Source organism: Parasteatoda tepidariorum, chromosome 10 (genome assembly GCF_043381705.1).
Source record: "Parasteatoda tepidariorum isolate YZ-2023 chromosome 10, CAS_Ptep_4.0, whole genome shotgun sequence".
Lineage (NCBI taxonomy): Eukaryota > Metazoa > Arthropoda > Arachnida > Araneae > Theridiidae > Parasteatoda > Parasteatoda tepidariorum.
In genome coordinates, this window is record NC_092213.1 from 64,635,181 (window position 1) to 64,663,043 (window position 27,863).

Here is a 27,863-nt window from a genome sequence, read left to right on the forward strand (position 1 = left end):
TTAAGTGAGCAACACTATATTTTATATATATATTATTTATTTATGGCATCAATGCAGACAGGTTCGTTTAGGAAAATCGTAGGGTCAGCAAAGAAGGGAACAACCCAGAATTGAGATGGACAGACGCAGTTTAGAGCTATTTTGGAATCCTAAAGATACTGGAACTGGTGGATTCAAAGGATTGCTAGAAAATATTTTGAAAGGAAAGACTTAGTCCACCCTAGGCTGTCATGCTGATGATCAATGCAGGAAAGAGAAAAAGGAACATCATATAACTTTATCTTCTTCTTACTGTCATAACCATTTATGTTTAGAAAGCAAACATATGTGTGCAACCATCGGCTAAGTTATCTTCCTTTGTAAGAAAGAAAAAATATTTTGCTACTTTTAGAAATCCTGCTGCTCTCTTCCAAATATAATTTTTGTTAAACACATATTAATCATAGCTCCTTATTTCCCTTCTTTACAGCTTACTTTTGAAGTCCATATCCATTGTCATTAACATCATCATTGCACTTCGTTTTTTCATATTTTGCAAAATGTGTAGAAATTTGTTTCTTTTCAACGCTATAAAGACATTTCATTGTGAATAGACGTTGTAACGGATTTTTATAAAACATAACAATTTCTTTTGAATTCTGGCTATTTGGCATATATTAGCACATTCATATGATCAAATGTTTCCGCAAAATTTTGCTGTCAAAATCTTGACACAAAGAAACTTTTAAAATTTTTTTTATTTTTTTTGGAATTTTTTTTTCCTTGCTTAGAAAACGTTTCTAAATATTTTGACACAATACCTGTAATATTCTATCGAAATTCATTGAAAAAGAAATCGTCTCAACAGATTTGAAAATATCTTTAATTTTTAAAAAGTTCAAGGACATACAAGTAATGAAATTGATGTGTTTGCTAATGCGAATTAATGGTTTACATGCTAGGTTTGTCATTGCCGGAAATGAGGTGAAGTTTTAATGTACAGTGTATTACATTAATTTCTGAACGACTTCAATGGCATGGAAATCTTCTCTAAAACTAAAGAAATCTAACTTAAATTTAATACCAAATTTCAAAACAAGTTTTTAATTTCTACAGGTTGATCGAGTATTATAACATTTGAAGACTAGAAATGAAAAACGACCTAAATACAGAAAAAAATCGAAAGTCTTTTTTTTTTACGGAAAAATGTCCTGATGACCAAGCTAAACAAAGTAGATAACGCCTGAAGTGCGAACTCCAGAAATAATAGTTCAAAAATTTCTCAAGAGATCACGCTGGTTGAATGTACCATGCGCAATGAAATGGAGAACGTTCCAAGTGCACTATCTTTTCCATATCGAAAATCTTAGCACCCATAAGACATTTTCAAGCATGTGGGAAATTGATAAGAAAAGAAAATTGGTTAAGTATGTAAATTTTTACGATAAAAAATAACAGGTAATGTAAGTGTGTGGTGCAATACGTAAGGCGTTGGCTACGAACGCGAATCAGTGAAATGGAGAACGCGCCAAGTACCAGATATAAGTGTTTTCTATTTTTCGGCTCTTCTGAAAAATTTTCTTTTTTGGATTTAGGTCGTTTTCTTTTTTTAGTCCTTATTTGTTTTAATTGATCGAAAAAATCTTTAATGAACTATAGTGATAGTGGGTAAAATCAGAATAATTGTTCCCAATTTTATCTTATGCAATATTATAAAAATGTTTCTACAAAATGTATTATTTGTTTAAATTTCGATAAAAGAAAGTCCAGGTCATAAGTATTCATAAACAAAATTTTACAGGTGAGAATAGTTATAATAATTTTATTCCAGCACAAAAACTATGTTCAATGCTATTAAAATCCTAAAATATAAATAAAATATTTACGTAATTATTTCGCAAAAAAATAATTAATATTTAGGGGAAAAAATTTTAATTATACAAGGCATCTTTCCTCAGATTATATAGAATAAGTCTTTCATTTTGCTTATTCTTTAAGTAATAAGAAGAAGAATTTTGTTGAAATGACTTTGATAAATTCTCCTCAGTTGAAAAACACTAAAAACTAACACTGAATGCTCTCATCAATTATTAAATCAGGAATATTTTATTCCTTAAAAATAATTATTTCTTAACTAGATATGTTTTAATTCTTACCTGTAATAAATCGACTGGAATTGCTCATTTTTCCAAGTACCGGAAGACTTCGAAATTCATCTTTGACTACTGTCTTTCAAATAACCAATAAATGAAAATGGAAAGGAAATTTCACAGTTCAAGTTCCATTCACAATAGATGGTACGCCCTTAAGGTGTCTTATACTTATTCCATGGAAATATCAGATCATTTGTTGCGATATATCATAAATCAAATTTAACAACTCGTAAAAATGTTACAATTCAATGTTAATGAGAAAAAAGTAGAGTTCTTTAAAAGAATTTCATGATTTTGTCAAAATGGTTTTGATAAACTCTGCTCACTTGAAGAACATTAAATGCTTCCATCAAAATTAATATCAAATCAGATTTATTTTATTCTCTAAAAATAATTATTTCTTAACTAGATATTTTTAACAAAAAAAAGTCAAAAAAGCACTTACTCACAATTAAAAAAACAATCGTTTGCTTTGTCTCAAAATTTATGCAAGTAAAATTTATTTTAGAGTGAGAAGAATCGTTTGCAAAAAATATTTAGGTTATTCTCTAAGAGTCTAATTTATTTAATTTATTATTATTTTTTAATAACCAAAGGTTCTATTCTTATCTCATATACGCTTATTCACTCTAAAGATAAGAATGCCATCATGATTCAGTGAGTCTCATGAAATAAAACGACTTCGATTTTGTGACATAACTGAGCGCAAAGAAAATCAATGAAAACCTATCATGTATATTATGAAAATCCGAGTCCAAAGACACATTAACAAGAAGTATCTACTACTCATCAATTGGGTATACTATAGCCTACGTCACAGATCGTGTTATTCCTACTAAATTTAACTAGTAAACAGCATTTTCTGCGAACCTGATTTCTAGCAACAAGTAAAAGCATCAAACGAAGTGTCTTGTTATAAGTCGCTCCTCGCCAGGTTAGAATTGTATTAGTCTAGTTCCTTTGGAAATAATTTATATTGTTGTTTTACCGAAGTTTATGAATTTAGTAAGCATATTTAAAACTCAGTTTATTAATTAAACTAAAAGGTAAATGTTATTCCTAGTAAGTGGAAGTAGTTGTGCTTTTTTCATATTGTACCCAATTACTTCATTTTATACATAGAGTACAAGCATTTTGCGTCATAAAAAAATTAAACTGCATCTTAATTTAATGAATAAAAAAAAACAACCTATCCACAAGAAAAGGAGAGTAGGAAAAAATATTTGATGGCTTAAGCAGTATTCCGTGCTATTACATTGAAACTAGAAAAAAAGATATTTACACAGCAAAGTAAAAACTCATTGATTCTATGGGAAAACTTCAGTTATAGTGCCGCACATAGGATACTATAATTAGCAAATGATGCTAGAAACACATTGTCATTTGTAGAGAAAAATGGTGGCGCAAGTTAGATATTCCAGCAGAACAAGGCCTCAGTTTACGTTGAAAAATCTTCAGACTTAATGTTTTTCGGAAAATATAGTGCGTATAATAAATAGTCTGCCCTTTCCTTCCCAATTCAATATCCAAGAAAACGAGAAGGGCTTTCCTCGGTAAAATTATTTTTACCAAAACGAAGCAGTTTCAGTTTGTGGCAGAATTGAAGGCTGTCACCATTGAAACCTGGAGAAATATTGATACTAATATCATCCAGGCTTTAGCAAATGATACGCAACATCATAAATTTCAGATCATGTATAAACATGGTCGATATATTTGCTATTAACCCTTAGCGATTTGGAAGTATTTGAAGTTTACTTCCCACCAGGTATAATTATAATGATAAATTATAAGAACTTATTATAGTAAATTATAATAGTTAGATAAAATTAAATTGGTTTAAAATATGACTACAATGAGTATGATAAAAAAATGATTTTAGCCATCGTCTGCGTGGTATTGGACTAATATGTAATAGTCATTGGTCCGTAAAGGGTTAACAGCAGTGCATTTATTTCTGCGAGACACTTTTTTTGCGCAATTTACATACTTTACCTATTTTTTTTTCTTTTCAATTTCCCGCATGCTTGAAAATGTCTTATGGTTGCTAGTATTTTTGATATGGAAAAGATATGGCACTTGGAACGTTCTCCACTTCATTGTGCATGGCACATTCGACCAGCGTGATCTTTTGAGAAATTTTTGAACTATTATTTCTGCGGGACACACTCCAGAACATTCTTCTTATGTCTGAGGCTGATATATTCAGCTCCACAACTGAGCTTCCTGTTAGATCAAGGATCTGTTTTTCTGTTAGTTTAACTGACACACACGACTGGATGCTGGGTTTAAAAGACCCTCTCTGCTAGACGTCTACATACTGTTAGGGTAGAAATTCTTAATCCAGGCGCAGCAGCAAGGTCCCGAGCAAGTACAACGTGCACAGGCACGTCATGGAATCAATTCCAAACAGTAGAACTTGTTTGGAATCGATTCCACAACTTGAACACCAACAGATCTCCATTTCAAGAAATCATCAATATGACTATGAGAACTCAATCTCACTGCAAGCCGGCTAACATGTTTGTTTTAATGTAATAATCATAAAACTGCATGCAAAAGTCCCAGATGCTTAAACTGTCTAATTCCAGTAGAGCTACAAAAACTACCCCAAAACAACTTCCTTGTCAAAGATTAATACTGTACTACTCGTTCTTAAGAATACAAAAAATGCAACTTCGATCAATTTACTAGTAGCAATTTAGAATTATCTTGAAAAACATGCTGGTGGCATTAATTTTGGATAACAATGAATTATATTCACAAACACACACAGCTCTGATGTTATACATTGACTATGCATTCGGTAACATGGCTCTAAATCCATGACATTGTGCTTTTTAAGTGCAAATTGAAAACATTAAAATCACTCACAGAATCACCACCTGGTGGCTCCCTGATAAGGATATATACCCCTAATTACGTCGCCGAACATTTTACATCAATGCGCAATATATTATAGACTAATATATAAGTTTTACTGATTGCAATCGTAGCTGTCATTTTGAAATGTCTAATTATATAATCCTCTGGCATTTTTTAATTTAACTTTATTTTGGACCATCTCAATTTTTTTAAAAATACTTTATCAATGTAAAAACACGTTATCAATTTGAAAATACATCAATTTAAAAACATTACTATCATTTGATTAATAATATTTTAAGATTAATAAATAGATGATGAAGTTAAAGAAACTTAACTTCGATAGATTTTACTTATATTTTGAAAATATTAGGCTTTCCTTTTAGATGTTTTGTGTCAAAATCCTGTATTTATAAGTTAACCCTTATTTTACATTGCAAAGTAGAGGACTTTGCATACATTTGTTGTATAAATGGATACTTGAATTCACACTTTATAACAGCTCCAAAACCAGTTACGATGATATTGTAAGAATGTCTGAAACTAACACAGTTGTGACTGCTCGCATTTCTCAAATTAATAGTATGCCACTTTATAAGATGAACTGTTTCAGTTCTAAAAAATAATATTTTTGTAATACAGAGAAATCTCGGCTAAGCAGACATACTTGGAGTAGAAAAAATTTACCATTCATGAAAGTTGTCCATTTACGGGAAGGATACATGATAATAGAGGGAACACCATAAATTATTTTTTAAATAAATGCTTTGATATACAAATAATTAAATTAATTACTATTGACATTGATATTTATTTAAACTTAACAAAATTAGAGTTAAAAAGAAGACATGAAGAAATTTGATCCATATACATGCCATTATTTTATATTTATTCAGTTGGAAAAGAAAGATGTCATAGAAGTGTCTTTTAAGCATCTGCAACAAACCATATTTTCAAGTTACAGTTATAAATCATTTAGCATTTTGTCACCTATTTAACATTATTTTTGAATAGAAAAAATATCTCAGATCTAAAATACTAGTTTGATACAAGTCTGACCCCAATACAATTGATTATCCATTTCTTCATGATCACTCTGGACATCATTATTTGCTGTTCTAATCAATAGGTTTACAACCCCTAACATCTCTCCACCACTTTATAGGAAACATAACTATAAGGCCTTGAAAGTAAACCTTCTGTGATGCATAGAAAAAAGAATGTACAAATATCTACTTATTACAGGCCTCCTCGTTGGTGCACTCTGGGTTACGTAAAATCTGCTACAGCTTTGCCGCTTGCTGATGGCTCCTAACGCTATTGGCAAGCATGAAGTTTAATGGCCTAAAGGCTAATGTAACTGACATTTCACAAATAAAATATCTACTTATTAGGCACTAGGCCATATGGAGTTATTTTCATAATGAATCATTTCTCAAGAGTTTGATTAAATGTTTGATTTATATAAACACCTCTAAGACTTGATTTATGTTCCCTTTCTTTAGCTGTGTTAAGTACAAGGGGTTAAATTGATTTGAAGAAAGAAGGAATCTTTAATGGAGAAAGCCATTGAAAGTATTTAATGCATCATTTCTACTAGGAGAGTCTCATAACTTGTGCTGTCCAGATGAAAAGATCAATAGATGCCATTGTCCAAAATATTACAAATGAGCAGTATTATCACTCCTTTCTTTGCAAAGATAAAAGAAGATGACAGGAGACTGATTTATTCTTTGATAATAAATTAGTTAAACAATATTTTGAGTTAAGGATAAGACAAAAAATTTACATGCCTAAAAAATTGTAAATATATATATCTATATAAAATTGCTAAAGAAAAAGAGTCGCTAAAGAGAAAGACGACAATGCTTTTGAGCATAGCTGACTGTCCATGTCCAGCTACATGAGCTTCTGCTTTGTAGAGAGGGTGCATAATGGTTTATTCAAAGTAGAAGTGGTTTATTCAAAGGAAAAAATATCAGTCTGAAATGAGATCCATCCGTTTTGTAGGAGTGTTGGTAAAGAGAGATTTCACTACTTTAAATTTATTATTCCTTTTTAATTGAATAACTTTTCATGTCTTAGTATATTTATCTTACAGATTAGGTATATTTTTAAGACAAGCCTTTTTTAATATGTTTCAGGGAAAAAATCTTAGCTTAATGTATTAACACTGTATAAGTTGACCCTCAACAATCATTGCAATTTAGGAGTCAACTCCTGCAAAATGAGGTAGCATTTAAACTCAGACAAGTAAACTTAATAGAAAACTCCAACACTTGCAAAAATTATAATATTAATTTATTACAGCTTATTTTTAAATTCAATATGTTTTACTATGTTACACAGGTATTCAAATAATAAATATGTTGACCACTCAGATAAAGAACAATGAGATGCAATGATAAAGGTCCAACTGCATAATTTGGTATGTATCAGCAATGATGATGCAAGATGAAAACTCTGTAAAATAAAAATTAATAAAATAAACTACTACAGTACTTATACATTGATTTAAAGGATAGAGAGGGAAGTGAATACTTTTGAAATGTTTAATGAATATTGGTTTATTTATTTAAATAATTCAAGAAGACTGGGAAAACTATGGATAAATTATATTCCTGTTAAAAAAATAACATATTATTGGCTAAAAAGCTTGCACTAGAATAGTCTAAACACTATTATGACAGAGTTAACATGCAAGTAAAAATTTACTTATTTACCTGTTTATACCTTTTTATTATGTGACAAAACACATAAAATAAATACAGAGAGTATAAGAAAGAAAATTTTTTTTCAATAAAATAGTAAAGATTTATAATGGAACCCGTTATCAGCGACGTTTTTTTCCCCCAGGGAGATAAAAAAAAAAAACATGAAAGCTCTAACAAAATGGCACGTTAGCTTGATTGTAACTTTTGAAATTTATCTTTCTAATGAAACATTTTTTGAGGCGAAAAAAAAAAAGAATATTGCAGTGGAACTTTGATTTCAATAAAATTTTATAAAACTATGTCAACAAATGAGAGAGGAAAAAAAAACAATTTTAAAAATAAATCAAAATTGTAATAAAAAAGTTTAAAAAATTAAATCTAATGTAAATGAAATTAAATTAAATGAAGCCAAATGTAAATTAAAACGAAGTTAGGTATAACTGGTTAGTTTTTAATGTCTTTTTTTTACTTTATTTTTTACTGAATTATTCTTGTATAACTAAAAAAATAAAAAAGAAAGAAAGAAAACAATCTTTAAAGAAAAGCTTAGCCACCTTCTTCGAATGAACATAATAAAATTAGGATAAAATTTATCACCATTTTTACATTTTAACAAAACTATAAATAATATATTTTTGGTACAATTTCAATCAATTATAAGTTCAACTAAAAATTTAATAATTTGCAATTACAAGTTGCCAAAAGAATTAATTAAATTAAATTCCTATCTGATACATCAATATCTAAACATAGTATTTCAGTTTATAGTACAGTAGAGCACCGGTTATCCAAACCCTTATTATCCGAACGTCCAATTATCCGAACTATGTCCGAATTCGCTTTTTTTTTTTTTTTTGTTAAGTTTAGTATACTTCTTAACTTATCGACAATTTTTCTAAATTTAGAAGAATAAAAAATATCCACAACATCTGAAGACCATATTTAATTTACAATCTTTTTCAGAAGTTTTCTTATAGTAGCCATACATACATGTACTGTTATACAGTTTAAACTACATACCCCTTTAGCCCTCTTCAACTGAAAATTATCTTCCAAGAATACAAGCCTCATTTTGACAATCTACAATGGTTGGAATGCGGAAGGTGCTTATGAATAGATAAGTGCTGAAGTTCTACAATTGGAGGATGGGTAGTTGTCACTTATGGTTAATGAGTAGTGCTTGAAATCTTAATTCTTGGAATAAAATTCTTAAGAGAAAAACAAACGAAACTGAAGTTTCTGAATCAGTAGATCTTTCGGGGTGAAAAGACGCCAGGTTATACAGCAGAAGAAATAGAAGACTGGTGTCAAGACACTGAAAACGATTCAGGATTTCAAATTTTAAATGATGATGAAATTGTTGCTGAAATTTTGAATGAAAATCGGAACTCCACAGGCTAAGAGGAAGAAGTAGGTGATCAAGTTCAAGATAGTGGACCTTCTCATATAGAAGCATGCAATTCATTAGATATTGCAATGAATTGGCTAGAACGTCAAAATGATGTTGATCCAGTTCAGTTGATTTATTTAAAAAGAATAGGGGATATAGCTGTGCAAAAAAGAGCATCTTCTTTGAAACAAAAGTTTTTGTTAGATATCTTTTGCAATGGAAAATAAAGAAAAATGTGGCAAAAATCAGTAATTGACAAAAAAATTATAAAAAAGCTGAAATATGATAAAAATAATTCAAATTGAAAAAAAAGTAATAAAAAAATATTAAAAATTTGAAGAAAAAAAAGGTTTTAAACACGGCAGAGCTATTTTAGATAATACTGCCAGTCCTAAGCCTAGAAAAAGTGTAAAGGGAAGCTAGTGCATAAATAATAATCATTTAAACTAGATTTTAAACAACTTTCCAACTATCCGAACTTTTCATTATCCGAACCACGTTCAGTCCCGAGCAATTCGGATAATCGGCGCTCTACTGTACTTTAGATTTTTTTTAGCTGTTTTAATAAACAATCTTTACTAAAATTGTAAAAATCAGAATAAAAATTAGAAAAATGCAAAAAAGATTAAAATTTACAAAACATTTGTTGTCAATAGTATTGCAGCTTCAAACTAATGTTTGAAACAAATATTATGCATGATTATTTTTATAAATAGAGGAATTTAAATTTAATAAGGAACAGAGAAATTTCATTTTGTGCATATAGGGAGAAAAAAACATTATATACAGGAAATAATGACATACAGTAAATTTTTATAATACTTACAATATTGCCACTAAGATGTGTTATTGTACAGCAAAAGATTCAAATCCTGCAAAAATAAATGGCAATAAAATACTAATATGTATAATGTATCAATAAGCAAAAATTCAGATGCAAAATGATTTGTGGAAAATCTTTAACACAAATGTGCCATGCACTTTAAATAAGTTTTTAGTACTAAACAGCTTTTCTTCGTGTGATGTTTGAATTTTGTTGGCTGAGTTGATGCTAAAAAGCACTTGTAAGCACTCACTGTTGTTATGAGCATAATTTAGCTCTATTTTTTAAATGAAACTTAAGGAAAAACTTTCTCTTTTACACAGAGAGGAAACCGGTGTCACTGTTAATGAAAATTCAGGGTGAACACTTTTACTTTAAAAAAAATTGTTTAAGTAGAAAATTGTAAAACTTTTTATACTTCACAGTTACTTAAGAAATATTTCAATTCTAGCTCTTACTACCTATAAATTTTTAAGGAATAATCACAACAGTCCCACGTAATTATTTCAATGACAAAAGTTATGTATGTACCATCAGAACAAACAAAAATCATAAATAGAATATAAAAAACAAATGAAGTTAAAACATACACATAAAAGATCATTTTACCATTTTAAAAATAAGTACCGCAAAACTTAAAAAAAGTGGATGAAAATATGTTGATCTTTAAATGAATCAATACAATTAAAAATTTGAATATTAATTATAATTATAAGTGGGTGATAACTCTCCATATTATTTTATTGAGGAATATGTTAGCACAGTATAAATTAGGGTTGCACAACCAGTGACCTCGCAGCTCTTGAAGTGCAGCCCGTGGCAGCACTTGAACATAATGAAAAAAAAATTATAAAAATTTTTTTTTTTAATATTTATTTTGAAAAGAAAAAAAAGTCAGAAATTTCGAATTGGGTATTTAAGTCATCACTTTTAAACAAGCTCAAATTGCACAGATTCTATCATTAATATGTGTTTTAACTTAATTACTCAATTTTTATAGCTTCAAAAACTGTTTAAGATTACATATTCATAAAATTTCTTATAATTCACTTAATATAAAGCCCTAACGTTAAAAATATGTTCCCAAGTAAATTTTTAATCTTATTTCCAGCTATTATACATTTGTTTTAGCTTTTATTTTAGACAACCATAAAATTTCTTAAATTAAAGTATTCAATTAACATTTAAATTATTCAATAAAATATTTATTTTACATTTATTCCATTTATGAATTAATTTATTTATTAATTTATTTATTTATTTATTTATTTATTTATTATTATGAATTTATTTTTAAATAAACCTTTGTAATATGTGATGTGATAGAAAAAAAGCCATTGCTTTTACTCCATTTTAGTGGGGGGGTTTTTTTCAATAAATCTACTTTTTGATAAGATGAAGAAAAAATTTTTTGTTAAAGTATCAATTTGGTATTCTCCAGTTTTGAATGAATTTTATATTTTTAAGTAATTAATTTTTTTGACTGTTGAAATAATTTAATATTTAAAATTGATGTTTGTATAAAAATTACCATAATTCCCATCAACATGTATAAATACTTTGGCATGCAGCCCGTTGTTGGTCATGCTGAAGGAGAGGTCCTTCACTCTAAATGGTCGTACATTCCACCTTATTATAAACAGTTTCTCTCGCTAGTAAAGTAGTTTTGTTATAATATGTATACAGATTGAAAAGTGATTTTCTATGCACAAAATTCCAAAAAGGTATTTTTTCTTTTTTTTAAAAAAAAAGGCATATGCTTATTTCTGAAAAATCTTTTTTCTTTAAATTAAGAACTCTTTTGAGGGAAAAAAAAGGGAAATAAGAAAATTACCTGAGCAGGATATGCAGTTGTATAAATAACATTTTGCTGTCCAGACTGATCAGTTAACATAGCTGCTGTAAGAGTCTGGGAAGCTAAATAAATAACAATTAATAGCCGTTATTATACAATAAAAATATACAATATGCAGTACATATGTGCAGTGCTTACGCTAAGCATTCGCTGCCTGGTCAGATGCAATAAAATCCTAAATTTGGTAAAACAAATTGCATTTTTACAAATAAATTTTTTACAAAAAAGAAAAATATACATTCCCTTTGATTCTAAAAATTACAAAAATATGAATTTTTCTCTGAACAAATCTCGTATTTTTTATTCAATTAAAATAATTTCGCATAACTAAGTGTTCATTCCTTAGTTTATTGCATAACTAATTAGAATTTATATTAAGTCCAGATAATGTAAGCAACAAGAGAGATTATGTAAGCATCCTTTTGATTATATTTTTTTGTTAAGTTTTCTTTTATTTGGGTAATTTACTGGCTAGAAATTTGAAGTCATTAGCGTGAGCCCTGTATGTGTGGTATTAAAATACGAATAACAACTTGTGAGAGAAATCTGTTATTACATAGCAAGAATTTGGAAGCACATGAATAAAATATTTTTTAAGTAAATAATGATTAAAAAAAATTGTAAATAAATAAAACCCCTTTGGCAATGAACAGCAATTGTATATGGCCAATTTTATCAGAAATTAAATATATTTGTTTCAAAGTGAAATAGAAACAAAAAAAATTATGTTTAATTTATTAAACTTTTTTTAAAAATATGTAATTTAACTTAAATTAATTCAACATGTTATTGAAAACATGAAAGAAAGAGGAAAAATCATTGAAAAACATTCTTAAAAGAAAAGAAAATGGAAAAATTAAATCCTTTTATTATTAGTATACGATATTATGTAAAATGAATTTTATATATTTTAATAAATAATCATTTTTTTAAAAAAATACAACTTTTTATAGTAAAAGGGTACCAACAAGATACAAATTAAGCAACTTAAACTTCAGCTGGTTGATACTAATAATCTTTAAAAAAAAAGTTAATCAATTGTTTAAAAAAAATGATCTAACAATAAAATTTTAAATCATTCACTACAAAATTATTATAACTTTATAAAAATTTCAATAGTTTTAAGCGTTTTTTCAGAATATGAATTAATTTACATGGTCCAAAAATTGTTTAGAGTAGCTGTTCATATCTAATATAGGAAGTTACAGTTTTATACAATCAAGATCAAAACAAAAATAGATATGAGAACAAAATTCTAAAAAAATAGATCAGATAACAAGCCCGCGAATAGTTGATTTTAATATTGAAAGTATTACATAAATTAAATTTTGCAAATAATAAAAAAAATAATCAACATAATAATAGACATGTAAAACAGTCACTAACAAATATTGAGTAAAATTAGGTACACTGCTTTAGACTTTTATCTAACTTTAGAAACATTTTTTGATGAACTACAGCTTATAAAGATGCATGAATTAAGATATTCCAGCCCAATAGACAACATAATAAATCAGCACAAGAATAGAAAATCTCCATCACTTGGAACCAAATACTTTGTGAATTTTAGGATTCATTAGTTCAGAATTTTTCTTTTTCAATTTCTATCCATTTGTATAAGAAATCAATGACATAATAATAATTAAAAATTTTGTATTAAAATAAATTAAGAAAATTAATTATTTTTATATAGCTTAGAAGCATAAATTTTACTGTAATTTGTTTCAAATGATTGCATTTATTTTTATTCCATTTATAAAAGTTTTTTTACTGTAAGTTTGGAAAAAGCTATAACTGCTATTTCAAAATAATGCTAAAACTTAAAATAAAGGAAGGCTATTTTTCCCCCCACCATTCAATTAAGATTATTCTATTAGGATTTTGATCAAACCCTTCATAATGGCAATGTTTTAAAAACATTGTAAATATATATATATATATATCATGAAAGATAAATATAAGAAGGACAAAAAGTAAAAAAAACAAAGAAAATTAAGAAAAACAATAAGTTTTATTTACTGCGCATAAGCTGCAAGTAAATAGAACTCATAAAATATGTTCAAAATGTAGAGAAAACATGGGAAAATTACAGAACAATGAAAAAAGGGAAAAAGAAAAATAGTAATAAAAATAATAAAAAAAATCTGGGGAAAAAAATACGAAAAAAGGAGAAAAAAATTAATAAAAATCCGGAAAATAAAAGATATAATCTTTTCATTAGCTCACATGATTATATCACGCAATTATAGGCGGATATAATCGTGTGAGCTGATGAAAGGATTATATCTTTTATTTTCCGGATTTTTATAAAATTTTTTTCTTTTTTCTGAATTTTTTTCCCCTCCGGATTTTTTTAATTATTTTTCTTTTTCCCTTTTTTCATAGTTCTGTGATTTTTCTATGTTTTCTCTACATTTTGAACTTATAAATGTGTATATATATATATATATATATATAAAAAAAGATGAAAATCATTTTTTATCATTTAATGATAATAATGATAATGTTCATCATTTTTATCATTAAAATGATAATATATGATAAAAAATCAAATGGTTTAAAGAAAGTAAGAAGTAAAATTTCACTGAGCATATTAAAAAAGCATAAAAACAATGATTTATTTAAATATAAAACAATAAATATTAAAAATTTGCAAAGAAATTATGAAAAAAAATCCTGAATTTAAATAAAATTAGAAAAAAGTGAATAAATTTGATATTATTCGAACATTCCTCACTCATTAAGTCATTTATACTTTCTGAGAAGAAAATAATAACACCAAAAAAGATTTTATGAATATAAAGTAGAATGAATGAATACAAAAGTTTCTACTCTGCCCATTTGTCAAACATTTGACTGAAGAATTGAAACTTATTAAGCAGATGTTAAATTAAGTAAAAGTTAGGAATTGAAAACATTTGCATTTGCCTTTATGACCAAGTTAAAAACCTTAAAAATATGATGGTCTTTTTTATTAGTTTAAAACGAAAGTAATGCTTGAAATTGAGAGGACTTTTTAAATTTTTCAATTAACAAAAAATGCACACATAATTTTTTTTAAATGCAACTGGCAGTTTTTTGTTTACATTTTAAAAACATGGTGGATTTTTTATGATTGCAAATTTCAGGCAAGAAGATTTTAAAGAATCTACGGTAGAGGGAAAAACAGCTCATAAACTATGAAAAAATCAAGTTCAAAATTTAAACTTAATATATTTATGATATGATTAGAAATTTCACACACAATGTTCAAAGAATATTTCTCTGGCAAAGAAAATTAAATGCTTAAAATCACAATAAATTAACAAACAATAAATTAAATTAAATTAAATGATAACAAAGAGAGAATTTCACAGATAACAGTTAATACAGGGCTCGAGAAACCGCCCATCCGCCCGTCCTCGGCGGTCAAAAATTCCCCGCGGACAACAAATTTCTCGAATCCAGCGTCCGCGCGGACGGCCATTTTCCCGTTAATGTTCGTGATGCATTTTCAATTTTTGTTATCTTACAAGAGTCTAGCGCCTCACTTCTAAAATGACCCTCTAATCTCGAAATACAGCAACATACTGCGCATGGTGGAATTGATGTTTTCTCTGTCTGGGAGTACTGCAGCGGTTGAAAGGGGCTTTTCAGCAATGAACTTACAAAAAAACACATTACTTACTGGTCTTAAACAAGAAGCGTTAAACGCATTTATGAACATCTACCTAAATGGAAAACCTCTTTCAGATTTCTGTGCAGAAACCTCTGTAAATCATTGGCTTGATTGTGGAACTGGCAAACGTCATATTTGATTCATTTAAAAAACGCAGTACCATCGGATAAATTGACATGATAATTGACAGATAACTTGACCTTTGTTATTTAAATTATTTTATCAAAGAAATAAATTGTTTCATAATAGAAATACTAGGTTTTACTATTAGTAACCTAGTATTTCTTTTATTACTGTATAATGTAATCCTAGTATTTGTAATCCAAGTAACCATCAATTCATTGTACAATTTATATAAATGTTTGTAATAAATAAGACGCATTAAACGCATTTATGAACATCTACCTAAATGGAAAACCTCTTTCAGATTTCTGTGCAGAAACATCTGTAAATCATTGGCTTGATTGTGGAACTGGCAAACGTCATATTTGATTCATTTAAAAAACGCAGTACCATCGGATAAATTGACATGATAATTGACAGATAACTTGACCTTTGTTATTTAAATTATTTTATCAAAGAAATAAATTGTTTCATAATAGAAATACTAGGTTTTACTATTAGTAACCTAGTATTTCTTTTATTACTGTATAATGTAATCTTAGTATTTGTAATCCAAGTAACCATCAATTCATTGTACAATTTATATAAATGTTTGTAATAAATAAGAGAAAATTATATTTCTATATATTTAGAAGCAACGAGTTAGTTTCAAAGGAGGTAGGGTACATTGTTGGACAAGCCGTCCTCGGGGACAGGTAAAATTTCTGAGTTTTTTCGAGCCCTGAGTTAATAAATAAACATTTCAAAATGTAAGATTAATATGACAGATAAGTAAATCCTATGTAAAAGAAGATAAGACTACTCACAATAAGATCCATCATCAAGTTCATCCATAGATGAGTCAGTTGCAGTAGCTGTACTTATAGTTTTTTCACCTTTCATGGACTAAATTAAAAAATTATTATTATAATAATGAATTAGAAAATAAACAAAAGTTAAAAGATCTTTTCACATGCACACAGTATTTTTTTTTCTTAAGCAAAGAAACAATTTTTATTATTTATAATTAGTACTAACTTAATTAAAATTTAAATTACTATTAGAAATGATTGGGTAGCATGCTGAAAATGAACAATTAGAAAATAAAATGTTATATTAATTCTATTTTCTCTAGTAAGAGACTATATTTATTAATTTAATTTCAAATGTGTTCTGTCATTAAAAGTTCTTTTTTTAAAAAAATTATTAAGGTAAAACTAATTTAAATTTGAGAACATTTATTGAATATTATACATTAGCAACATTTTAACAAAGAATAAAAATAGATCTGCTAGCTGTTCATTTTTTTCCCTAAATATAAATTTTATACAAATTCTTTATGCAACAATTCCCTTTTAAGGAACTTTAAAATTCTAAGCAATAATTGATAAAAAAACACAGGGAGCACAGGGGAAAACATTTTGTTTGTCACAATTAAATACATAATATAAATTACATATCATTGCTAATTTATTTAAAGGATTATTGAAACAGGTTTAGTACATAATTATATGAAACATTTCTCTTTACTTTGTATGAAATTTCAAAATTTAGCTTAAAAAATAATTATTTTTTATTCATTTTATTTATTTACTTATTAGTAATTTTCAGTAATGCACTCAAACTAAAGCACAATATATAAATAACAAAAATTTAAATCTAATAAAATCATAAATTTTTTTTAGTCTAATTATTATATACTGTTTAATTTAGATGAATGAATAATTGATATTCAATAGGGAGTCTAAATTACTCTTCCAACAAATAAAGAAAACAGAGCTAATCAAAAGAACAAAGATTACGTGCACATTGAATTTGATAAAAGTCAACAAATTAAAAAAACAATAATTTTCCTTAAGGACACTAAAAAAAGTAAATAAAAAATTGAGAAAAAAAATTTAGTTATCTAAGTCTAAAGGAAAAAATTTAAAACTAAAAATTAAAAATATGAGCCTTTTTATAGAGCCTTAAAACAGTTTTACACATTAAAAATGTTTAAAGGAATTTATGAACCCATATAACTCTTAGATTAACTGCAAAACTCAGCTCTTATTTTGCTGCATAATAAAGCAATTCTTTTTAAGCAATGCAACTAAATAATTTTTGCTAACAATGGTAATTATAAAATTAAACTTCAGGGATACAAATTAACTACATCAATAAAATTTTTAAAAAATAAATCTTGCACTCTAAGAAATACACTTCAAAATAACAGAACTTGTAATTTTCAATAAATTTAAACTGTTTCAAAAACTACAACTGATTTCATGGTTAGATCTTGGCTGATTTGACATAAATTTTGTTTTGGTTAAAAATATCCCGCTTGATTAAAGAGCTAAAAAGGAAAAAAAATTTATAGATAAATTTGTTTTATCGCACCACTAAAGTGATTTACAAATATTTCTAATCTTAAATTGTTAAAATGAAATAATGCAAGATTTTTATGTAACCAACTTACAAGGAAAAAAAAATTTTATATAAAGAATTTTTCAGAAAATAATTAAATAAAGCAAAATAAATTTAAGAACATTTAATGAATATTAAACACTAGCAACATATAAAACAAACCTACCTCTCTATATTTTTGTAAATACAACTTTAAAGGCTCAACATAATTATCAAAGCCTAATGTTGACATTGCAAACAAAATATCTTCTCCATTTATGGTTTTTCGTTTTTCTTGATGGCAACGATCACTAGCCATGTGAAAAAGTTAAGAAAAGCACAGAAAAATTAAAGTTGCACAAGATAATGGTTAACCACATTGAAAAAATACATAAGATTTTAAAAACACATGTTACTGAAAAACATATTAAAAATAAAGCTTAATTACAAATGCTTCTAAGCTAAGAAATAGACTTTATATTAAGCTAAAAAAGCTTATTAGAATTAACTTTTAACAAGTTCTTGCTAAATATATATACAGTAATAATGTTTTAGTTAAATGCATAAATATTAAAAGAAAGAAAATATTCTTTAAAGAAAAAATTGTGGAAAAGGATACTCGCTAGTAATAAAGCTGACAAACTCTGAGACACACTCTTGGACACACTCTTTAGCATCTTTAGCAATCTGGAAAATAATAAAATTACAATTGCGTAAATGAAAAAAATAGATATTTTCAAAAAATATCTAATTCTAAATATAAAATCATAATAAATGACCCAAAAATTATAAGAATAAACACTGAGTGGATCTTCCCAAATCATAATCAAATCTGGTATAGTGATAAGTTACTCATTCAATTCACAAAATTAAGAAAAAACATTAATGATGAAAAGAGAATCACAAATTTCTAACGTTACACTTCAAATGTGAAGTGAGCTATATGCCTGCAGAAATAAGGCTGACTCTTTACAGTTTAGTAGTAAAACAACTATAATACTTTTGTTATGTTTTTGTATCAGAAAAACATTTATATACTTAACTATGTGCTAGTAGCAGAAAATTTACTAGTTTTTCAACAGTTAATATTGTAATTTTATAGAATAATGATCTTTTAGAAATAGTTTAGAATTAAATAAATCAGTTTATTACTTTACTACTACCAGTTTCACAGTATAACTTCTTTTAAATAAATTATTACAGTAATAAATTTAGACAAATGGATAAGAGATTAAGTGAAGATTTATGTTACTTAAATTGTACAAAATACATCAATACAATATCTTTAAATGCATTAAATACTATACACCCTTCTATTAAATCAGACACTTTTTCAACCAGGCATTAATCTCTTCTAAACAAGGGAAAGATGGAATGCCAAAATTCTAAGAATTATTGTTATCTTTTATTTCCGGTAAGAATTTCAGATCCTCAGCTCCCAACTTTGGCATTAGACTTCACAGAAAATGTTAGAAGGCATTTATCACAATAGAATCATACTAAAGAGTGCAACACAGGCGTGCATGAGCCCATATAACAAGTGACCCAGTAAAGTAACAAACACCAGTCACACAGCGACAAAAGCTGTTCTCACTTAGATATGATATCTGTGCTTTGGTTGATGGTGACGCATGGAGACCTTTATAAACTCATGTTAGCAGATTTATTGACAATGACAAAAATGCATTGTGTCTACTTGGAGTTACTTTGAGGGTGAATATTGCTATTATTTTCCACTTTTCTGTCACATTTGTTTCTTGCTCGTAGTCACAAAACTTTTTAGACACAACTTGTATGTTGGTAATTTATACCTGAATTCATTTCGATACAACATGCTATTATGAATGTGGAAATATTCGCAATTTAACCTAATTCACAAATATTTTGAACAAAAGACAAAATTTGATTTTGAATTTATAAATTATGCTCATTTAAACCTGACTTTATTAGCATTGATATTAATATTATATTATTATTAAATTATAGTTATGATTGATAATATTATGGCATATTTTGCTTAGACTTAATGTCAAAAGAATATTTTAGTTCTCAAGATTAGATAAAAAGCTTGAAATCCATGTATCCAATATTTGATTTTTTTATCTTCAATCATTACTAAACAGTCAAAAGATTAGACTTTAAGAAAATTTGAATTATATAATACAGTGAGTTGAAAAGTCAATGATCATCTTAAAAAAATAATTTTTAAGAAGAGGATGCTTGAATAATGCAAAAACGTGTGATGAGTAGGGCTCTTCGATGATCAAAAGTTCATGCTTCAAGTTTTTTTCTACAAGTGTATGGCTTAATGCTCCACTCAAAACCTATTTTAAGCTATATATTTTTCAAGGGAAAGGAAATTTTTTTATAAATTTGAAAGCTCACAACAAATAAAGGATTATAAAAAATGCTACAAAGAGCTATGGTCTGGTAGAGGAAGGTTCAGTTTTAAGTTATTTTAGTATATACTTTTTTTGAACAATCTTAGCCAGGCACTTTATTACTTTTTAATAAAAATTAAACTAATAAATAAAATAATAGTATAACCATAAAATTATGATAACCTTAATACCTTGAATTTTAATTAATAAATGTATCTGAAGATTTCATTAAGTTTAAAAAAAATTTAAACTTAATTAAATTTAAATTAACTTCATTAAATTATAAATTCAATTATTTATTAAGCATTGCTTTTGCTCCACTCCAGAATAAGAAGAAAAAAAACATCCTCGTCCTCTGAGGATCTGATGGAAAATGTGTGGCTTATTGTATTATTGTATAACTGAATAATCATATGTGTATAAAAATTGAATGAAGCTAAATCTTCTGTTGTGTGGTTACTTATTAATGGTGGTAAGAGTTATTGTTTGTTGTCCATCAGCAACATTGCACAGGTAATGTAATATATCAACATTGTAATAGCGTATGTAAAGTGGCTTCATTAAACAGAATGTTTAATACTTACTTTGCCTGATTTAGGAATAGCATTTTTCATGATCCTAGCAACATTTGCTATAGGTAAAAAACGGTCCTAGAAGAAAAGACATTAATGTAAATTAATAACTTGATTATACTAAGTATTAAATATATATAAAAATTCTACTAAATGATATTATTAAAAGAAAAATACAGCTAAGTAGAACTGTAAGTAGTATAACTGTAGTTTTCTAATAAAACCTAGCGTTTCTGTTTAGAATATGTATTAAAAATGCACAATGAGTGAGCCATCGGGTCACTGAATTACAATTTGTAATTTGCACATTTAGGGCAAGCCGCTTTTGAGCTTCTGCTTATCAGTCGCCTACATCTGTTTGTCGGCCTATTGGATGTGCGAATTTGTCAGTGCTTCAGTTTTTATTAGTAAAAGACACTTTTACTAATAAAAATCTGGTTTTAGTATTTAATTTGGGCAGAAATAGGCCTTCTAAAAACTTAAAATTTGCTGTCAAAGACAAGCTCCGTATAAAAACCAACCGAAGATTTCCTTCACCCCGAATACAGAATGTTACTTTCAACCTTCTTCAAACTTTTGTTTTCCTTGCTTCTCCAATTCAGGTACCTTAAGCTGTTGCTTCACCACCGCCTAATGTTCCTCTTTACACTAAACGTCTTGTAATTGTATTCCTCAACATGTGCATCAGCATGATGAAAACTTAATCATTCAAAAAAGGGTACGAGCTTTCCCACGTATAACGGTTACTCATTGAATGTCTGTCGAATCCTGCGACTGGTCTTCTAATATTGAATTCATTGAAAAACTGATGAGAATTTTGAGGTGCCAGCAGTGAACCATTTTGTCCATATTCCTTTTGACGATCTTCTGAGAGCACTTCATCCTTCCCAACATTTAGATGTCTCTTTCAAATGACTCATGATCTCCTCCAAAAATGATGAAACTCAATAAAAAGCTATTTCTATCGGACTATCTTTGTTGACAATTTTCCATTGATGAGATATCTGGTTACTTTCAGCTAAGTTTTACAGGTTGTATATCTTTATGCTATTTCTTTTAAATACTAATTGTAAACAATTAATGTAATAGGTTACTTCTACCACAATACTTCTAAGTAAATAACAATGCATCTCATAATGAATGAAGTGAATTTTTCCACCCAAAAGAGAATGAGTATTGCACATTTTGCACAAAGAAAAGGAACTTGGTGGGTTGGATTCTTTTGACTAGATAAGCTACAGTTAAAATCAAGTACTATAATTTTACTTTTATCAAATTTTCAAGATTAGAGCTGTTATTAAAAATACAGATAAGAGACAATCTAAATCTGTCTCGATAATTTTAAATAATATTTTTAAATAGAAAATTAGGATTTAATTTGAAAACTTTTTCTTCTTCTTCTTTCTGTATCTATGGACATCGTAACATATAGCAATAATAAATTCGAATTGACTGATTTAATAAAAAAAAAATTTCACAAAAACTGATTTTGTCTGAAATATTTCTAAAACATAAAAGATTTAAATTAAAATAATAATTTCTATAGTAAAGCAATGAAAATGAATTAGAATAGCAAAGCAAAAGGGAGGTAGGAATTTTTTTTCTCTCTGTTATGATGAATTCAAGATATATGCTGTTGTACAGTCCTCTTAATTACAAATCAGATAAATAAAATTTATGGGAATAAATATATGTTGTATATACTCTTATGTAAATAAAATTTATGAAGAAAAAATAATTAGAATTCTTCAAAATTATAAACTTTTTGTATAGTTTTTGGTTCAATTAAAAAATCAATCTAAAATCTTTGTTTAACTTTAATTTAAATCATTTACTTTTTAAACATCTGATTCTTTGTCTGAAAAACAATCTAAATTAACAATCCAGCTCTAGAAATGAATCTGAATAATCTCAAATTACTTTGACAATTCTGCAGCGCCGGCTGTAGTGCTACAAAGATATTACTTGAAAACATATGGAAAAAAAAGAATTTACAAAATCCAAACCATTAACATCTTTTAAGCCAACGTGACATTTTCATATATACTGCAAATAAAAAATAAGGTTAGATTTTGATAATAAATACAAATCAAGATTATTTAAAAGGCACATCATATCAGCAATCTGCATGTTTTTATCACATATCTTTGCAATGCTTTGAAAAAAAAAAGTTCAGAGTTTCTTTATTTGTTTGTTAGAAATCATAATATGTTATGTTTGTATAAATTTGTGAGGAAGAAAAAAAAATTGTAAATTGTGTTATTTACATTAGAAAGATTTTTTTTCAACTCTTATTACTCATCTCTAAAAAAAACATGAAAATTAATCTTATTAATTTGCATCATTTTTTTTTTTTTAAAAAATCAGACGCTTAAAATTATGAGAGAATCACATCAGGTATGTAGCTATCATCTTTACTTGTGACTAAGAACCAAATTAATTTATATAGTAAGCTTAGCTTTTAAATTAATCTTTACTAACCTATTGAATAACATTATTGAACTGAAAATATGGTAGATATAAGAAAAAAAATTGAAAAAAAATTATAAAAAACAAAAAAAATCTTTGGTAGAAATTTAGATACTAATTTTAATAAATATATGAAGATTTAACCATGTTCCTGAAGAATTGTTACAAGAAATAATCATAATATCTTAAACCTGACTGTGTTACTCTGAATTTTAAGATTTTTTTTTTTTTTTTAGGCTTGATGTACTTCTAAGTTTTGGCTTAATGCACTATTGTATGTGAAAAAAACCGAATCCCCTAAGCAACTGCAAACTTTATAATCTTATGGGAGTCCTGTTCAATCATTGACTGAATGATATACATTAGATTAATGTGATAACTGTAATTGAAATGTTGAAATTATAATTTTATCTATTTTCCTTCTTCTTTATTTGCACAAATTTCTAAGAAATTCTATTTTAGTGCAAGCGTTGAACCCAGTGCTATAAACAAAACTTGTAAACCAAAAGGATTACAATCTGATATTCTGAGAAGGCTGTTGATGTCTAGGCTTGTAGCTTATTGTAATGGAACATGGCTGAAAAAAAAAAAGTTTTTTTTATTAATACTTCTTTTTACTTTTTTTTTTTAAATATTAGATTAATGTGATAGCTGTGATTGAAATTTTGAAAGTATAATTTTATTTATCTATTTTCAAAACTTTCTACTAGTATTTTCTTTCGAGATTATTTGCACAGATTTGTAAGAAATTCTATTTCAGTTCACACATTGAGCCTGTGCTTATAAACAAAACACGTCAACCGAAATTATTACACTCTGATATTCCGAGAAGGCTGCAATTTCTAGGCTTGTATTATTGCAATAGAACATGGCTTAATAAAAAAAAAAATTCTTATTGATACTTCCTTTTATCTTTTTTTTTTAACTATTAAAACAGTTCACATGAAAATTTAAAAGGCCTTATATGCTAGGAATGACCCACAATGTCAGCATCACTGTTTTAAATTTATTTGAACATAATCACAAAATAATAAATAATAATAATAAATTAGAAAAAGAATAAATTAGAAAAAGAATAAAAAATAAAATTACTAAAATTGAAACTCTTAGAATACCTGTTCTCTTACCTGTTCTCTCAGGGGTTCCCCATCTTTATCACCAGCATCCATGCTGTCACCTGATATACCTAATTCATCTGGATCTAGAAAATAAATAAAAACTTTTGTTGAGTTTACTAAGTCACAGAATAATAACACAAGGAATATTTGAATTCGAAAATGAAACTCTACAATAAAAAACATTGTTTGTAAGAAGTTTTCAATTGCTGCTTTGACAAACATATTACACAATTACATAATTTATTCAACTTTGATACTTTTAATAGGATGTCTATATATGCAAGCAAATATTGGACTTCAGTAACTACTTTTTGACGTCCTCTATATAATGGGAGAAAAAACCCACCAACTTTATCAGATAAGCAATTTAATCGGCATTTAAAAGAAAAAAACGAAAAACCCATGCTGTATTGGAGCAACAAAGAAAAATGACTTTGGGAACAATTTTAACTGAAGTAGTATTTTTCGCTCAATGATTATTATTTGAGTTTTTGAGCAACTTGCCACCGGTAAAAAAACTGCAGTTTGGTGCAAGTTCACAGAAATTTTGTTTTGGGGCACATTGGTGCAATTTGAGCAGCTGTTACAACCCTGAAAATAGAATCACAGCTTCTATCATATAAAATTTGGAAATCTAAAAACTATTTAAGGTGCAAGTCAGCATTACATTTGTTACTATACAAAGGTTTGAATGAGCAGGACATTTAATAATATTAGATGCCAGTTGACCCACTAAGAAAATCTTCTTGACTAAACTATCTAGTAGATGAAAAAAAAGAAAAAAAGACCAAAATTTACATAGGTTGACGGTCTAAAAAAAGATCTGATAACCAATAGGATAACAAACTGGTAAACCTTAGCCAAAAATAGGACAGCAGAGAATGTGCTACAGAATGTGCACAGACTACAGTGCAAGTGAAGAAGAGATAAAATAGTTAATCCATTAGACTGTTTCTCAGCTTGAAAACTGTAATATGAAGTGTCCACTTATAAGGTGTGTCAATAAAGTGAAGTTTCCCTGGATTATGTAAAAATGTAAAGAATAAAAAATATTTAAGAAAAATAATGTTAAAAACATGTTATTTTATAAAAGAGTTGAGTATGAATGCATACCTTCAGTTTGGACAATAAATTGCCCACCTGGTGTCATATAAGGATCATTTAAACCACTTGCTCCATTATCACCATTATCCATCTTGTTTAGACCCAAATATTTAAAACTAGAAAAAAAAAAAGTCATTAAAAATATTAAATTCTTAATTACAATTTATCATAAAAAAACAATAAATTTAAAATATAAAATAAAATATTTTAAAGAACATTGTTTTTCTTTGTATTTGCGAACAAATACAAACTATTCTATTATTGATTCTATTAATGAAACTATAATGGATATTAATAAAACTATCACTAAAGTCAAAATTTCACAAATATATTTTTAAAATTATGTTCAATATATTTAGAAACGAAAGTAAATTATAAGAAAGAAGTTTAAGCAAAAAGGTGCGCTTCAACGAGCAAAATCACAGGATTAGTTATTCAAAGCAATGACCCTAGTTTATCACTACTTCTCTACATTTTAATAGCAGAATATTAATTCCACATAGAATAGATTACTAATCTTTAACAGTAATCAAACACTCCATCTATTTATTTCAATTCCTTTAAAGAATGAAGTGGCTTGAATCATTGATGGAAAAAAATATTAGTCAGGAAGAATAATTTCTGCACAATGCAACTGGAGAGCATTTTTTAGAAGTTTGAATTACAAAAGCAAATCTTCTTTCTCACTTGATTTTTATTTGTATGACTGCAAACTTTCCGACTAATCCCATGACTTTGAAATGTAATTGCATAGTAGGCTGAATCTATTTTTAAAAAAAATGAATTTTTTCTTGTATTCACAAGAAATTAGCCTTTATTCAATGAAGCCTAAAATTTCACATTTTCAAATGTTTCTGGCTTTCTGATATGTTCCTAATTTTCTATTTCTAAATCTCTACTTTTGAACTTAATTTCAGATTTAAATTGATGATAAATGCCCCTACGAGCTTCAAACAGTAGCTGATGACCATCATTTAATTTTTTCTTTAAATAGAAAAGAAACATTTATTTTAGAATTGAATTAATATTCTTGATGTTACTATACAAATACCTTTAAACATATTTTAAAATTTCAATAAAAAAGACAATTGCTCTTTGAATGAAATATTTGCTCAATCATAAACAACCTAAACAGTCAACAAGTGCACACGCACAAATCAAACGCCAAGATCAGTAGCAATAACCCATATGTTTGTTTAATGAAAGAATACAACGTCTTCCGTTGTAGAAATCACCATGGATTTTATTAGGTCTTCGAAAAATTATTAAATGTAATAAACATGTCACTCAAATTTCGACAATATTTGTTAAAAGAAATACATAGCTTATATTGTTACACAAGGGATTTGAGACACCCACCAAACTCATGATTAATTTCATAATAGAATTTCTATTGGATAATACAAATACACAAATGTATTATAATCTTCTATATGATAAATTAATGAACATTCAAAAGTAACTTTCAAAATAGTCAAGTTTTGTTATTCCTAGATAGTAATCTAACACTTAGATCTATAAAATAATTTTTATAATTGCCTTGAATTAAATTATGATAGCTGTTGTAGAGATGAAAGTTATAATAAATTGTAATATGTTTATAAGAAAAGGTATCCTACTTTACCTAATGAAATTAGAACAGCAAAAAAAGAAATAAACAACTAGGTTAGGTTACGTGATCACACTATAAGATATATAATTGTTAATTACAATAGTGCATTAAATTAAAACTATAAGAGAAGTTCACAGGGGCAAGTGAAAATATAAACAAACAAAATAGGAGCTTCTTCTTCCAGAAAATAGACAACTGATAAATTGATAAATGATCACTCAGGATGATTGATCAGATTGATTTCGGCCTTGGAGTTGAGTTGTATGAAGAGTTTCACTATGGCGTGTTTGTCAAAAATATTGAATAATGCCTTGAATTTAAAAATTGAGTTTTAGATTTCCATTTTAAAATCCCTCAGGTCTTTGTTTACAAATTCTTTGAGTCCCACAGTGGACTGATCATTAAGACACGGTTCCCAGCAAATCACCGAACTCAAGCATCACTGGTTACGGTCAGCGTGCGGGTGGGTGACCACTTGAATCAGTCTGCGTAGGGACCGAGGGTGTGTGGTATTGGTCCTCGTTAAACTGTTCTACAGTGAAGAGCTCGACTTCGCTTGCAGGTCGTCGGGCTACCGAAGCGGGGGTGCCATCCCCTCTGAAGAGGATCAAAATTGTGATGGCATGTCTTCGGATCATCCTCAGGGGTGTTTCCCAGACCGTCGCCAATAGCCCATCGTGCAG

The 27,863-nt window shown here is 27.6% G+C and overlaps 1 protein-coding gene across 2 annotated transcripts; it reads right to left on the reverse strand.

The window, feature by feature from the left end:
* Positions 1-7,281: 7,281 nt before the first annotated feature.
* On the reverse strand, positions 7,282-27,419 carry LOC107436514 (nuclear factor Y-box B). Of its 2 annotated transcripts, none has more exons than XM_071186060.1 (10): positions 27,193-27,419; positions 25,578-25,684; positions 24,462-24,547; positions 20,890-20,955; positions 18,543-18,611; positions 18,112-18,240; positions 16,367-16,445; positions 11,759-11,841; positions 9,928-9,973; positions 7,282-7,460 (listed from the first exon to the last, which is right to left on the reverse strand). In XM_071186060.1, the coding sequence occupies exons 2-9, from the start codon at positions 25,657-25,659 to the stop codon at positions 9,938-9,940; spliced, it is 630 nt and encodes a 209-aa protein (XP_071042161.1). In that variant the 5' UTR covers positions 25,660-25,684; positions 27,193-27,419; the 3' UTR covers positions 7,282-7,460; positions 9,928-9,937. The 2 variants fall into 2 exon arrangements, with proteins under 2 accessions (XP_071042161.1, XP_071042162.1); XM_071186061.1 differs by having other exon boundaries at positions 24,474-24,547; positions 27,193-27,408.
* Positions 27,420-27,863: the final 444 nt, after the last annotated feature.

Bases quoted from the DNA above. Each gene is read 5' to 3' on its own strand.
- LOC107436514 (XM_071186060.1), bottom strand. From the start codon at position 25,659: ATGGATAATGGTGATAATGGAGCAAGTGGTTTAAATGATCCTTATATG. The intron at 16,446-18,111 runs GTAGGTTTGTTT...TTTTTAATTTAG, and splicing joins ATTTACAAAAATATAGAGAG to TCCATGAAAGGTGAAAAAAC. The intron at 11,842-16,366 runs GTGAGTAGTCTT...TTATTTATTTAG, and splicing joins ACTTGATGATGGATCTTATT to CTTCCCAGACTCTTACAGCA.